The sequence below is a fragment of the Schistocerca cancellata genome, chromosome 5, assembly GCF_023864275.1.
Source record: "Schistocerca cancellata isolate TAMUIC-IGC-003103 chromosome 5, iqSchCanc2.1, whole genome shotgun sequence".
Classification (NCBI taxonomy): domain Eukaryota; kingdom Metazoa; phylum Arthropoda; class Insecta; order Orthoptera; family Acrididae; genus Schistocerca; species Schistocerca cancellata.
Window position 1 is genome coordinate 652,088,177 of NC_064630.1, and position 17,092 is coordinate 652,105,268.

The following is a 17,092-nucleotide window of genomic DNA, read 5'->3' on the forward strand; positions in this document are numbered from 1 at the left end:
TATACACAGCTAACGCCCCCCCCCCTCTCTCCCTCCCTCTCTCTCTCTCTCTCTCTCTCTCTATCTCTCTCTTACACACACACACACACACACACACACACACTTAGTACAAAAGTTAGCAAAGTTTTCTTTTGTGTTTGTGTGCCTTTGCTGGCTCAATACTTATACATATTCGGTGAGTTGATACCTTTACTCCCCACTAGGCTTTTCCACTATCATATTAACAATGTTTTTGAAATAGAATGTAGCTGCAATAAATTCTTGCTCAGTGGTTTCACTGTTTCCTTATGGACTCACTGTTCACTGCTCAGCAGTAATGACTTGTCAGGTGTGATTAGAATATAGTCACTCTTTGCATGGTTCGTAACTTTCATAGTGAATGGATGGATGTATGTTCCTGATTGCACCTCCCTGTCCACTATTTGCATGGACACACACACACACACACACACACACACACACACACACACACACTACCCATTTTATAACTTTGTTTGCTGTATGCTTAAACAGGCAAGATTGTTGTTATGTCATCATGTAGTTGGAGGTAGATGTTAAAAAAGAAACTCTTGCTGATAAGATTTTTGGCAGATGAAGGCACTTTAAAGTACACACTTTGTGAATTAACTGTGTTGAGTGTTCCATCTCAGTTTTGAGGAAATGGAAAAGGAAGTAGATTTCTGTACATCCTACATGAATGATAGCTTTCTGGAAAAGAAAAAAAAGAAGTTTGTAGAGGCACATTTTTTCGCTCCTTTTGGGTTGTAGCTTGTATATTAATTAAAATTTTTTTAACTTGTTTGCTATAACTACCAAAATTGTTTCAGAATTCAATGTTGTTGGCATGATACACTTAAATTTGATTTTACTGTGTTTTCAAAATCAGTGTTATTAGCAAGTTAGATCACCTGTTTGCTGGCCTTTTTAATTGATTATATTGATTACTTACTAAATTGTAACAGTAACTATATTAAAACAGGCCAATTCCTTCGAAATACTTGCAAAAAATCTTATTACTCAGGTCATTTTACATTGTTATCCATTCACGTTTTAGGAATGTGAGCAGGAGTTGACTGAGAAGGGTGAGATGGTGACACGTCTTCAGGCTAAGACAAGCCAGATTGGGCAAATCCTAAACAACTTGGAGAAATACAACCATTTATTGAAGGATGCTGAAAGGGGGGCACATTCATCAAGGGGAAACCAGCAAAAACAGACAACTCCTCCCAAAAAATAACTTTTATAGACTCTGTTTGCAGTAGCAAAATATTGTCTAAATTTAACATGAACACTGTAATTTCTTGTTTTATTTATACTTCAGTGCAATTTCACTGTGTTGTTAATATTGTTTATTGAGCTATCAATCTGTGTTGTTGCATTGCAGGAGTGTGAAAGCTCACTTAAACACAAAACTGAACTAAAGAACAAGTTGGAAGCAAAGAACGTAGCCATGTCTGAAACAATACAAACGATGGAGGAAAAGTAGGTACTATTTCAGTCTTAATCTGGCTGTGGGTTCTTAGTAAGTGGCAAGCTCTGATATGCTGTAATGGGTCTGGAGTCAGAGAAATTACATAGAGCAATTTTTACAGAATTCAGAGAGTAAAACTGTTTGTGTTAGCTTACTGGTCAGATTCTCTAGCAGTCCACCAAATTTTCATTGAGCAGCATTGCAATGTCTTTATCTTCCAAGAAAAAAAATTGTTTCTAAATGTTCCTATTTTTTGTGGTGATAGATGATAGTAATTTTTGTATAACTGTTTTTTTTTTTTTTTTTTTGTTGGTGTAAGCTCTGAAAGCATAAAGAATGTGGAATAACTTCTGTGATAGACAATACATACATCATATTTATAGTTTATATACATAACTCATTAGTTACAAGGCAATAATTGATACATCAAATGAGATTTTTAATGAGACTGGTGTATAGCAAATGTGAGTATTTTAAACAAACTTACCTCCCATAAGATGTATCAACTGATACTACATTAAGATGCTGTAGAAGTATATTGAAAGTTATGTGTTATTCATTGGATAAACTGTATTTGAAGTTAAATACTGTACTCCAAGTTGTTGTCTTTCACAGAAGTAGTTGAAACATACAAATCATAAGATAGTCATTACTTCAGAATTTTAAACATCCTATAAGGTTGCTGTTGACATTGCTGATGGCATGTATTTACTTAGATTCCTTATTTTTAACCTGCCTGTAAACATTATTAAAAGGAAATTGATTTGAACTGCAAGTTATCTAACAATGATAACTGTCAGTTTTGAAAATCAAAAATTTGGTTTGGTTAAATACTGAAAGTGAATTAGATTTATGTGAATAAAATACTAAAGTCACATCAAACCAACCATTTGAAGTCAGTTTATAACCTGGTAATATTACCTGGATATTAATAACTGTTGGAAAACTATTAACAAACATGCACAAAGGAAATGTGTCTGGTGTTTGTTCTAGTAGGTCATAAAGGCAGTGTACTGCAACTGTTAGATGAGAATTTGTAATCAGTGTATGGATGATTGTTATGAAACAGAAGGAGAAGGCAATGGAAATCTTGAACATACTTTGTACTTGTAATTTTGCTTGAATATATAAAAGGAAAAATTTTAACACATGTCAACAACAGCCTCATATATTACTAAGACGGCACATGCCTTAAAACTTTTCCCAGAGGCAGATTTAAGTGAGTCTGTTGAAAGTAATGACTATCTTTTATATTATCATCCCAAGGTCATTTATTGTGTGCTTGATTCATTACTCTCAGATTATGTAAAATGACCCATAAAAACACTGCTTGCCCTTTCTTAATGGCTGTACACTGAGCAAAAGCATCCTCAAATGCGTATGTGATTACAAATAAAATTATTTTCATAAATGTGTGCAAAAAATATATTTTTGAACTGTGTTGTTGTGACACAATTTTAAACAATTGACTGAACTCCACTGCTTGCAGAAATAACTTTTATATGCTTTTCTCAACAATTCTAAAGCTTCCCATCTTTCCTGTGTGGGAGCACTGTTTGCATTAATAGCATAATAACTTTATAATTGAACAACCTTAATTTATTAAAACTTACTTCTGGTTTTGAGTGAAAAAAGTAAAACTAATTCCACACTGTTGTGATACAAAAATGATTTTGTCTTTTATAAATTGTTTCTGCTGTCATAAGTTCATTATGTACATCTTGTCATTGCACTGATTGACATTCATGCATTAATTAATCAAGGTGAGAAAAATTTTATCACCATTGTGTGACACACACACACACACACACACACACACACATTCTATTTGAATACTCCATTTGCTCTGGCCAGTTTTAAAATAACTAATATCTGTTCTTACCAATATCGTGCTAATTTGGTATTTATAGTTTTAAGTTATTTTAGTTCTGCACATTATTTCTGTACACATGAATAAATAATTACTTTGTGCTACTAATATATTCTGTAGTATTCAAAAGATCTACTTTAAAAGCTTTAAATAGTTAAGTCTGTTGTTTGTTTCTCTGTTGTAATATTTGTTAACTGAAAATGGACACAGGGAGGGACAAAGGCTGTGTTAAAAAGCATTAATTAGCATAGCCAGAACTTTTTCTTGTCTGTAATTGTGCAGATGATCTGCATTGTAAAAGTGAGAAATTTAGTGATCAACTTGATTACATTCTGTTGGATATGTTGGCAAACCTTCATCACAGGTGCCACAAAGTAAATTGACAGTTGTAACATTTTGTGTATACAGTGTCAAGTGACATTGACTGACTGATGTTTGCATGTTTGTTTTTGCACTATAATGTGTGAAATTAATAAATTAAAAAAAAATCTTTATCTACAATAGAAAGGATATGCTTAAGCTTGTAAAATTAATGAGGAATAAAATATTTATTCACAACAAACTTTGACTTGAAGTTATTGAACAATATATTGCATGAAAATATTTTTCCTCTGCAGTTATATGCCTGTTTTTATTATCCCCTGTTTGATTTGTGGTTTATCTGTTTTGATGGTTTGCCATTATCACACTGCAAAGTATGCTTTTATTACCTGCACCACCTGTTTGTTTCTGAATTTAATTTTTTATTACTTGGAAGTAATTTTTTATTTTATTTTGAGAACCCTGTTCCTAATTTATCCTGTGTTATGCCCCTATTCCAAAATGGCTTTATTGGCTTATGACAGCATGAAGAGGACTGAACAAGAGAAAAACAGTGCTGAAGAATCCCTGCGTAAACTGGGACAGCAGCTAATGGAGAAGGACGTTAAGACAATGAGTGTTGAAGGAGATCTAAAAATTGAAAGGGAATGGCGAACATCTCTTCAAGAAACTATGGTTAAGGACAGAGATAAGATCTCGCAATTGAATCAGGAACTTGCACAGCTGAGAGCTGTTGCTTCTGTAAGTATTAATTACATTTCTCACTTCACTCAGATCTTTTTTTTTAAAATACTTATTAGTATTTCAGCTGAGAGTTTCTGTTCTCATTTCTATGGTTTCACTTATTATCTTGAGGTTACCTTTTAAAGCAAAGACACTGGTAATCTTATGGTTGAATACAACAAATTTACAAACAACAACAATCTCTTAGAATAATGTGTTTTTCATTTTTGTTGTAGATATTATTTTTTCTTACCAAAAAGTTTCAAATAATGGTGTAAAATTTTAAATTCATTCAAAGTACACAGATAGATGAGTGTTTCCGAGTTGTTTTTATTAGATCAAAATTTATTTTTATTTTTCTGTCACATCAATCTTTCTATTTAGCATGATAGTAAATCCAGTTCCCATTTCTTTTCAAGTAATCTCGTGAAAACCCTAGTAATTACAACTGTAACTTAAAAAAATTATTTGTTGTATGATGACAAAATGAAAAGGGCAAGTTCTTGCTCATCACATAGAGGAAGTATTGAGTCCAAGACAGTCACAGTGAAAAAGACGGCTACACATTTATGCTTTTGAACAAATAAAGCCTGTCACCCTTCTTTCTGAATAGAAAACACACACACAAAGCACAGCTCTACACACATGGCCACCATCTCTGGTTTCGTGGGCGCAAGCCCCCGGAGACAGACCGAGCGAAGTGGCACGGTGGTTAGTACACTGGCCTCACATTCGGGGGATGAAGGTTCATACCCGAATCTGGCCATCCTGATTTAGGTTTTCTGTGATTTTCCTAAATCTCTTCAGGCAAATTCGGGGCTGATTCCTTTGAAAGGGCCCAGGTAACTTCCCTCTAAATCCTTCCTCAACCCGATGGGATTGATGACCTTGCTGTTAGTTCCCATCCCCAAAATTAACCAACCAGCCAACCAACCCAGAGACATGGCCCTGTGTGTATGAGCTGTGCTAGTGTGAATCTGTCTGTGGTTGTTTTTTTGGAAGAAGGGCTTTTTTGTCGAAAAGCTTAAAAGTGCAGCAGGCTTCTTCATTGTGCCTGTCTGTGACTCAGTGTCCCCTCTATCCTTATCATATGGTTGTTATTCCATCGTGGAGCTTTTATTGTATGATCAGTGGTTTCACCAGTGCCTATGATCATCCGATAGTTGGCGAGTGGAGGATACGGGAGCTTACATTGCTTCTGTTATTGATGTTAGAATGAGGATAAGGGAAAAAAATAAAATTACCCATGAACATGCATTTAAACATGTTTCACAATATAGTGAGTATATAAAATAATATAAGTAATATAAAATAATATATTTCACAGACCCTTCAGTTCCCTCAGATACATAGAAATTCCAAACCGTGTAGCATATGTTAGCAGCTTGTGAACTTAAAAGTTGGCAAAACATTTCTTATAAGTTAATGAATTTTTGTGACATAGAAATCAAAGATAAGTATTTTAAATCACTATGTTCTTGAATTGTATAATAATGGCAGAGACAATAACTCACAATTGAATCAGCACAGCTGATATAGTTTGAGCAAAAGACACAAGATACAGTTGATGAATACAGTACCAACAAGAAGTAAGCCAGGCTTATACTAGCAAAGGAGAGGAAGAAATATATGGAAAAATGCATACATATGGTGTAAGAAGACAAGAACATAAATTGGATAGCTGAGGAGGGAGAGGCCCATTGAAGAGATAGATGACAACCAGGGAGAAGAAACTGGAAAGAATTTGCCTTGGGTAAAAGCATAGTGAACAATCATCATCAGCAGTTATCTGCTACATTAGCAGGTCCTTTGCCTCTCCATTTTCTGCGATCCATTGCTTCCTTCTTAAGGCTGCTGTATGTTGTACCGTCCATCATGTCATCTAGTATCTGGAATCTCTTCCTTCCTCGCTTCCTTTTCCCTTCTACATAACCTTCTAAAACTGTTTTCATCAGTCCGTCATTCTTTCTTAATATATGCCCAATCCAATTTTTTTTCTTCTCTTTATTACATCTAGTAACTTCTTTTCTCTCCCACTCTTCTCAGTACCTCTTCATTTTTTACTCTGTCCATCCAACTTATTCTTTCCATCTTCCGCCATGTCCAGATCTCAAAAGCCTACAGCCTTTCTCTGTCTTTTTTCCTCATAGTCCATGTTTCAGTGCCATATAGAAGAACACTCCATACAAGACATTTTAAGAGTCTCTTTCTGAGTTCTCTGTCCAGACCGCTGCAGAAGATTCTCCTTTTCTTATAAAACGCCTCTTTTGCCATTGCTATCCTTGTTTTAATTTCTGTGGTGCACTTCCAGTCGGTGTCTATCCTGCTTCCAAGATACTTGAAATTTTGCACCTGTTCTAGTGTTTCTCCATTCAGCACAATTTTTATTTCCTTATTTCCTCCTATTGCCAATACTTTTGTTTTATTTGTGTTAATTTTCATTCCATATTTTTTTCCGTTAGTTCGAATGGTGTCCACCAAATCCTGTAATTCTTTTTCCGCTGTGGCTAGAAGGACCATGCCATCAGCAAATCTCAAGCACCCTACTCTTCTTCCTCCAATTTCTACTCCTTTGTCATCTAATGAGCATTGGTCAATCATATTTTCTAAGTACAGGTTGAAAAGAGTAGGTGATAAACAGCATCCTTGTCTTACTCCTTTCCCTAGTCTGATCCAGTTTGTACTTTCTCCTCTCACTTTAACTGAAACTTTTTGATTAAAGTATAATGAGTTTATAAGTCTTCTGGTTTTCCAGTCCACTCTCTTTTCCCTCATAATAGTCGCCAGCTTGTCCCAAACCACATTGTCAAATGCCTTTTCTAAATCGATGAAGCACATATATAGGTCTCTTCCTTTTTCAATAAACCTTTCTCCCAAGATTCGCAGGAGCCCTATTGCATCTCTGGTGCCCGTATTCCGTCTAAAGCCAAACTGCTCCTCGCCAAGATTCTCCTCTATTACTTTTTCAAGTCTTTTATTAATTATTCTTAACATCACTTTGGCTGCATGTGAAATGAGCCTGATTGTCGTGTGCTTGCTGCATTTCTTGGTTCCTTGTTTTTTCGGTAATGGAATCATTACTGTTGTCAAAAAGTCCTCAGGCCATTCACCACTGTCATATATTTTATTACATAACCTCAATATTTCTCTTATTCCATTGTGGTTCAAGCATTTTAGTATTTCTCCCGGTATTGTATCTGTACCTACTGCTTTGCCATTTTTCATTGCAGCAATGGCAGCCTTTACTTCTTCCATTATGATGTTCGGTCCTTTCTCTGCATTACTTACACTGTTGTGTGATTCAAGTTCCAGAGTTTCTGGTTTGCTATTTGTGTCATATAGCTCTTTTATATATTCTTCCCATCTCTGGAGGACATCGTCACGATCTTTGTACACTACCTCTTTGTCTTTACTCAAAATTTCCATAGTAGCACTTCCTGCTCTGTTTTGTTCCCATGTCATAGTCTTTACTCTGTTGTATAGTAAGTCGTATCTTCCCTTCCTGTCCAGTTCTTCAATTTCATCACATTCCTCTTTTAGCCATTTTTTCCTAGCCTGCTCTGTTTCTCTTCGCAGTTCATTATTTAACCTTCGGTATGTCTTTCTTGCATCTTCAGTGTTCTTGTTTTTCAATTTTCTTCTCTCCTCCATCTTGGAAATCATTTCTTGTGTGACCCATGTTTTTTTTTACCTTTTCCCTTTGACATATCCTATATTTTGCTGTCCTGCTTTAATGATTCCTTCTTTCAGCATATTCCAGTACTCGTTGGCATTATCAGGTGCTTCTTTGTCTCGTAATGTGTTTAGAAAGTCCCGAGACAGCATTTCTGTAATTTGTTCTTTGTTGGACCTTATCTTCTCTAGATCCCACTTCTTCACCATTGTCGCCTTTTTCAGTTTTTTCATTCTTATTTCTATTTCTGCCACAAGTAAGTTGTGGTCGCTATTAATATCTGCACCTGATAATGTGTGCACATTCTTGATTCCATTCCTGTATCTTTCTTCTACCAGTATAAAATCGATTTGGTTTCTGTATTTATCCCCTGGTGATTTCCAAGTGTAGAGCCTCCTCTTATGGTTCTTGAACCATGTGTTTGCCGCCATCAGCTACCTTTCCCTGCAGAAGTCAATTAACCATTCACCTCTGTCGTTTTTCTTCCCAAGACCATGACTGCCTACTATGTTTCCCTCTTTCCCTTCTCCCACAATGGCGTTCCAGTCTACCATTACTATTTTGCAGCATTTTTTATTTTTGTCCATTATTCTCTCTATTACATTGTACATTTCCTCTACAGTTTGGTCATCATGTTCTGAAGTTGGCATATACACCTGGACAATCAGTAAATCTTTTTGTGCTCCTTTCAGCCTTACACCAATAACCCGGTCATTTGCATAGTCTACATATTCCACACATTTAGCCAATTCCTTTGTCATAATCATTCCTACTCCATTAATTCCTTTTACTTCTCCTCCTGAGTAATAGAATACATATTCATCTGACTGCAACTCTCCATGTCCATTCCATCTTACCTCAGCAACTCCTACGAGGTCCATATGATTCTTTTCCATCTCTCTTTTAAGGTTTTCTAGTTTTCCTGCTTGTAGCAGAGTTCTGACATTCCAGGTACCAATTCTCGTTTTGATTTTTTGCCTCCTTTCAAGTTGTCCCCCTCGGAGATCCGAATGGGGGACTATTTTACCTCCGGACACTGATTTAACATAAGAGGAAGCCATTTTTTGTGCATAAAATGGAGACTGCATTATGCAGGGAAGATAATCTGCGGTGGTATTCCGTTGCCTTCCGCAGTTCTGGAGGCCGCCCCTAACATGGGATACAGACGCCTTTTGCAGCCGCCCGCTCCGGGTCAGACGCTGCATGAGAAGTATAGGTTGGAAAATGAAAGACCCCTAGCCCTCAAAATCTAATAGCATCAGGGTCGGAAAAGAACAAGAGCTGGCCAAGGTTGGCCAGATAGGAAAGATAAAAGTGAGGAGCCTGGCATAAGTAAGTGGAAGCAATGCCAGGACTCAGCTCGGGGCCCCATGGTCGCCAGCCACGTATCACTAGGTGTGATTCCCTGAGGGTATAGTGAACAATAGACAGTACAAAATGAGGAAAGGTAGATAGCACATATAGATGAGGTGTCAGCAGAAATGGTGACAGCAGCTGGAGTTGAAGAGAAGTGGGAACTATAGCGCATGAGGAGGGTAGGTTACAGGGGAAAGTCAACTATAGAAGACTAGAGAAAAGCAATGATCATCATTGTCTTCTAGATACGAAATGAGAGAGAATTTAAGTATAGAGGAGTGCCCCTACTGTGCCACTGTTTGAGAAAATTTTAGGGAAGAGAAAAAGAGATCAAACTGAGAAGAAAATGAAGAAGCTACAAGGTGTACAACTTGGCTTCCACCATTTTTTTCCCCAACATTTGAGGCTTTTATGAAACAAACTGGTTACACATGTATCATTCAGAGTATTTTCCTCACTGGCCACTACTTTCTCCCATCTTTCTGGCAGTGTACAAATCCTGCATCGAAAAAATTGTTCATATTTTCTTCATGAGATTTGAAGTGTCAGTCAGCCAGGCCATGCACCGTTGATCTAAACAGGTGATAGTCAGAGGGAGCAATGTCTGGAGAATACGGCGGGTGGGGTAGGACTTCCCATTTTAATGTTTCCAAGTATGTTTTGACCTCTTTTTGCAACGTGGGGTCGAGTGTTGTCATGCTGAAAAAGCACTTTACTGTGCTTCTCGCTGTATTTCAGCCATTTGTCTTTTGATGCACTGTTCAAACGCGTTAATTACATTCAATAATGAGCACCTGTGATTGTTTCACTTGGTTTTAACACCTCATAGAACATGACGCTGAGCTGGTCCCACCAAATGCAGAGCATGATCTTGGAGCCGTGAATATTAGGTTTGGCTGCCAACGTGGAAGCATGATCAAGGTATCCACATGATTTTTTGAGTTATCGTAATGAACCAATTTTTCATCCCCGATCATAGTGCAATGCAGAAATCGCTTCCGTTTTTGCCTCTGAAGCGACTGTTCGAAAACACACAAACACTGTCCAACGTCTCTTGGTTTCAGCTCACACGGGACCCAAGTTCCTTCTTTCTGAATCATGCCCATAGCCTTGAGACATTCTGAAATGGCTTGCTGTGTCATTCCCATCAATGGTGCCAATTCTTCTGAGTTTGACGCGAGTCTTCACTCAGAATTGTCTCCGATTCTCCATCTTTGAAAACATTCTCTCTTCCACCACTATGCCAGTCTACAACATTAAAATCACTGTTCTTGAAGCATTGAAACCACTCGCGATATGTTCTTTCACTAGTAGCGTCCTTACCATATGTACTTGAGAGCATTTGATGAGACTCTGCCACTGTTTTCTTCATATTGAAACAAAACAGTAACACCTCCCACAAATGACGAGAATTAGGCTCGTAAACTGACATTTTCAATCAAGAACAACTTTATGATGCAGACGCAAATCAACTAATGTTTGAATGAGGTTATGTTTACCGAGGTCCAAGCTAATTGCCTGACATCTGCGATCCGTTTCTTTCGATCACTACTTACTGTTGTCGCCATCAATCGGCAAATGGTGGAAGCAAAGTTGTACACCTTGTGCTAAAGCTTGGCTTAGGCTGAGGTCAACAACAACATACTTTGTTTGCTGTAAGGCATCTGCAAGAGGCACATTATCTGTAAAGGTAAGGTGGTCTTCTGGAATGTAGGGAAAGCATACGACAGTGTGTGTGACAGTAAGGTACGGGAAGCAATAAAGAGACTCCAGGTCTACAAAAAGATACAGTTGACATGGTGATAGAAATGTAACATGGAAATAAAAGGTACACTAAAATTGGAGGTGAGGCAGTTGATTGGATACAGCAGAGAAGGGGTTTAAAACAGTCATGAATGATATAATGCGTAAGATGCCAGGAAAAGCTGAAGATAATAATGATAAGGTAACAGCCTTTGCTGTGATGACGTAGTAATCTGAAGTAATAAGAAAGATAAAGTTCAGCTGCCATTAGGTGCATTGGCAGAGGGGTTGGTATTGTAGGGTACAAAATTAAATACGATGAATAGTGAATTCTTGATTATAACCAGGAAGAGGGAGAAGACTGCTCAAAGACTCTTCCTGGCAGGAGTACAACCAGAAAATGGTGACAACCTGAAATCTTTTGGAAGTGTACTGAAAACAAATTGAAAAAAGAGGAAGCCATTGAGAGAGGGGGGGGGGGGGGGGGGGCAAGCAGTCAAATTTCTGAGAAGTTTCGGGAGCTTGGTGGGGGATAAAGGTAGAGAGAATAATATTGTATATTGATTTTACTATGGGCATGTCCTAACCTTTGCTTTTGAAACCTGGACTGTGAAGAAAAGTTATTAAAGCCAGATACAGGCATGTGAAATGAAATTTCACTGTAGCAGAGAGGAGAGTAACAAGGTTGGACAGATAAGAGCTGAGGGAAATCGGAAAGGACTTGCCTTGAAGGATGTGATGGACTCAATGGATTTAAGTGATATTGACATTTTAGAGAACATATGACAGAATGGATGAATTGAGGCATAAAAGCAAAAGATCATATTTGGAGAAAAGGAAAGGACTGGAACAGGTTGGTGGCAGAGTGTTGGCTGGAGGATAGAAGAAACCGATCCACCAATTTCTTGAAAACTGTTCATGATGATTATAATGATGATCTCAACTCTAAAAAGCATATGTGACATAATATTGACGTGTGATAGTAAAATCACATTTGAAATTTTTGTAGGTGTTAGTTAAATCTTTTGTGAATAAGTAACCATAGCATACCTGTATCTCAAAAGACAGTTTAAACACCACAGTGTATTACTGACTTGAGGCTGCATTTCAAGGCATTGGCAATAGATCAAAATGTATTACACACCTGAAAAGAATCGTATGGCTGACGTGATACAAAACACTTAATCTTTGGACTCTCTATTAACCCACTAATCGCTCACGCCTAAACTTCCTCATCCCATCTTATTAAGCTACACACAGTTCCCACGATTTCAAACTGCAACTGCATGACAACTGAAATACACAAAGTGGAAAGACATAAATTAATTGAGAATATCTCCAAACATACCTTGCGGATGTTCACTGTGACTTCCGTATGTGATACGAGAAACACCACTGTAGTACATTTCCACCAATTTTTGAGACCACAGCTGTATCATAATTTTCTCCTGGACAGTTATTTTGTTTGATTTTAGAGATTTAGCTACAAAATAATTGAGTACTATGTTGTTCTTACAGTGGGGCAAAGAGGAACCCCATCCTTATGGATCTTCTATATGCCATTGTTGTCTTACTGGAAAAGCAGTCTGCTGATACAAACTCTTACTGGCAATGGGTTAAACTAGATTCCTCTTGAGGAGGGCCTAGGTCTTTCTCTGAATCCTCCCAGCCAGATTGTTATTTAATCGGTGGTATGCAGAATCATCAAATAATATGCCCCTACATTTGGTGTGTGAGGGAATGATAGTGCCTTTCTGTGTGTTGCATATAAAATGATGATATCCTTACGAACTTGACAACATTTCTTCCTGGAGAATGAACCAGACTGGCAGGTAACCACCCTAATTTCTTAAACAGCATCACTGTAGTGCTTGGCCCCTTCTCTGACTCTGAGAGCACTTCATTGTCCAGAGTATTTTCCATGAGATTAAACATGATGTATCTTTTTACAGTGTTTGAGAGCTTCAGTTGGTCATATTTTTCAGTTTGATGAACCTTTGCTTGTTGCCTCTTTTAATCAGCTAATATCCTGGTACTGCAATCTAACCAGTCCCATGATACTACTGAGAGATAAATGATATATTTAGATGTTCTGTAGTCGTAGAAAATAATTAGTAGCATGCCTCAACAATACACGTAACCATAGCATAGCTGCAACCACATTTGAGAGGTTTCTGTGGGTGGCCCAGACTAACATATGATTCCTAAAGAGGGGCATCAGCATTTTCAGTAATTGCAGGGGCAACAGTCTGGGTGATTGACCTGGTCTTGTAACAACAGGGACCATGGCCATCCATTGGTGGTATTGCAAACAAATGTGCAAGGAGAAACTTAACGTGCTACATTTCCTGAGTACATGAACGTTCTTTGGTAAAATAGACCCCCATTTGGACCTCCGAGTGAGAACTGCTGAGGAGGATTGGGATGTAGCTTCTATGTCTGACATGGGGTTGGTGCTGTGGATAATTTAGGAGGAAATGAGACTACTCACCAAATAGCTGGGACATTGTCACATGGTTCATGTGACAGAGAATTAAAACTTTGCTAGCTTTCATCATAAATCCTTGGGTGAGGCAGAACACATGGAATAGCAACTGAGATAGCCAAAGGTTTTAAGTAGGTTGTATAATGGCAAGGCAGGCATTTCAAATCCAAATTTTAAACCATAAAACATGTCCAGGAGCAGATTCAGGCAGTAACTGTAATTGCTTTGTTGTTAACTGCAGATTACAATTGAATAAATACCAGAAATTTAGTAAATTAGGGAGTTGGAACTTCTATAAATTGAAATAACCATAGATTCAGTTCTGAAGGGAGCCTTAAGAAACAATTGACAGAAAGAATGGAAAGGAATGCAGTGGAAGACCAATGGGTAGCTGTCAGAGATTGAATAATGGAGGCAGCAGAGGGACAACTAGGCAAGAATATAAGGCCAGTAGAAGCCCTAAAATAACACATATGATATTGAATTTAATTGGCAAAAGGAGAAAAAACAGGAAGTAAAGCAGGAAAAAAGAATACAGACATCTAAAAAATGAGACTGAAAAAATGTAAAATCGCAAAACAGTAGGGCTAAAGGAGAAATACAAAGCTTTAGAATCATCAGTGATTATGAGAAAGATAGATGCTGCATTTACAAAAATTAAAGAAACCTCCAGAGGAAACAAAAGCAGATGGCAAGGCCATACTAAGCAAAGACATGAAGACTGAAGATGGTAGGAATATATAGAAGGGCTGTATCAAGAAGGAACTTCTAAATAGCATTAAGCAAAGTGATGATGAAATAGGTGAAGATTAGAAAGGAGATTGAACTGTGCGGTAGATTTGACAGGGCACTGAAACATCTGTTAGTTGAAACAGGGCACATGAACTAGACAACATTCCATCAGAATTATTATGAACTTTGGGATAGTCATACATAAACTGTTCCATGTGGTAAGCAAAATAAGTACTTTCAGTTTAATGACTCGTGATTACAAAAGACTAATGCAAACTATTTACGAAGAATGGAGATACTGGTAGAAGTCGAGTTGGGGGAATATGAGTTTGGGTACCAGAGAAATGCAGAAATTCACTTAAGGCAATACTGAGTCCACGACTTACCTTTGAAAATAATATCTACATCTACATTTATACTCCGCAAGCCACCCAACGGTGTGTGGCAGAGGGCACTTTACGTGCCACTGTCATTACCTGTCATAGGTAAGTGCGAGTATGTTTCATGTGCTGTGAGGGTTCTGAAATATGTGTATAGATAGCTCATCCACCCTAGCAATCAAGATCTCAACAATTTTTCCCTTTTTATTGACATTGATATAGGCAAGATATTAGTCCTGGGAACTCTACAATAATTTCTGAGACTAACCCAAACATACAAAAATAAGTGAGCAGTGGATTATGTATCTAGAGAGAGAAGATTTAATACAATATTTTTATTTATCTACTAAAACATTATGCTTTTGGCAGCTGATGAAAGTAGTGTAAGTTTTAGTGGCAGGGAGATGTGTTTTATGTGATATAATTCCAATTTACAATTTTTGAATTTTTTCCTTTGCTAGTACTGTAAAGGTTTTACTGTAATAGGTTTTCATGAGTGAGTTTGCAAGTATCAAAATATGTGACATAAATTGTCATATCTTTTGAAAGCACTTACTTATAAGCTTAAATGTGTTGTGGTGGTAAGGCACCATAGACCTTAGTATGTGACATAAATTTTAACCTGATGTGTCTGCCTATTTATGAGAAAGTGAACTCTTAACTATTGAACAGACAGATAGATAAACAACAAAGCAATCCTATAGGGGTTTCATTTTTACCAATTGAGGTACAGAACCCTAAAAGGGCATATATATATATATATATATATATATATATATATATATATATATATATATATATATATATATATATATATATGATATGGTTATAATAGAAGGAAACATGTCTGCTTGTGTCTGTATATGTGTGGATTGATATGTGTGTGTGTGTGTGTGCGCGCGAGTGTATACCCGTCCTTTTTTCCCCCTAAGGTAAGTCTTTCCGCTCCCGGGACTGGAATGACTCCTTACCCTCTCCCTTAAAACCCACATCCTTTCGTCTTTCCCTCTCCTTCCCTCTTTCCTGATGAGGCAACAGTTTGTTGCGAAAGCTTGAATTTTGTGTGTATGTTTGTGTTCGTTTGTGTGTCTGTCGACCTGCCAGCACTTTCATTTGGTAAGTCACATCATCTTTGTTTTTAAGTATATATATATATATATATATATATATATATATATATATATATATAGAAAAATGATGAGACTTACTAAACAAAAGCGCTGGCAGGTCGATAGACACACAAACATACACACAAAATTCTAGCTTTCGCAACCAACGGTTGCCTCGTCAGGAAAGAGGGAAGGAGAGGGAAAAACAAAAGGATTTGGGTTTTAAGGGGGAGGGTAAGGAGTCATTCCAATCCCGGGAGCGGAAAGACTTACCTTAGGGGGAAAAAAGGACAGGTATACACTCGCGCACACACACACATATCCATCCGCATATACACAGACACAAGCAGACTTTCCGCTCCCGGGATTGGAATGACTCCTTACCCTCTCCCTTAAAACCCAAATCCTTTTGTCTTTCCCTCTCCTTCCCTCTTTCCTGACGAGGCAACCGTTGGTTGCGAAAGCTAGAATTTTGTGTGTATGTTTGTGTTTGTTTGTGTGTCTATCGACCTGCCAGCACTTTTGTTTGGTAAGTCTCATCATCTTTCTTTATATATACACAGCATGTGTTGAGCGGCATGCTCAGCAATGAGGTGGTCCAGCTGTTTCTTGGCCACAATTTGTCGGTGACCTTTCATGCGGACAGACAGCTTTTTGGTTGCCAGCCATGTAGAATGCAGCACTGTGGTTGCAGCTTAGCTTGTAGATCACATGACTGGTTTCTCAGGTAGCTCTGCCTTTGATGGGGTAGGTGATGCTTGTGACCAGACTGGAGTAGGTTGTGGTGGGAGGATGTGTGGGACAGATCTTGCATCTAGATCATATTACAGGGATATGACCTATAAGGCAGGAGTTTGGAGCAGGGATTGTGCAGGGATGGGAGGATATTGTGTAGGTTTATTGAGCAGTGGAATACGACTGTGGGAGGGGTGGGAAGGATAGTGGGTAAGACATTCCTCATTTCAGAGCACGAGAAGAGGTACTCAAAACCCTGGTGGAGAACTTGCTCCAGTCCTGGGTGGTACTGAGTCATGAGGGGAATGCTCCTCTGTGGCAGGACGGTGGGACTTTGGGAGGTGGTGAGTGACTGGAGAGATAAGGCACAGTAGATCTGTTTTTGTACAATGTTTACTATCAGTAAAGGCCTCATTGAGACTCTCAGTATATTTTGTGAGGGACCACTCATCTGCAGATGTGACGGCCACAGGTGGCTGGGATGTATGGAAGAG

The 17,092-nt window shown here is 37.9% G+C and overlaps 1 protein-coding gene across 4 annotated transcripts in view; it reads left to right on the forward strand.

The window, feature by feature from the left end:
• LOC126187445 (RUN and FYVE domain-containing protein 2) overlaps positions 1-17,092 on the forward strand; it is a 154,550-nt gene that overhangs the window by 104,884 nt on the left and 32,574 nt on the right. For all 4 annotated transcript variants that reach the window (XM_049928529.1, XM_049928532.1, XM_049928530.1 and 1 more), the window contains 2 exons: positions 1,385-1,482; positions 4,187-4,403. In XM_049928529.1, coding sequence (XP_049784486.1) covers positions 1,385-1,482; positions 4,187-4,403 — 315 coding nt within the window. The remainder of the gene's footprint in view (positions 1-1,384; positions 1,483-4,186; positions 4,404-17,092) is intronic.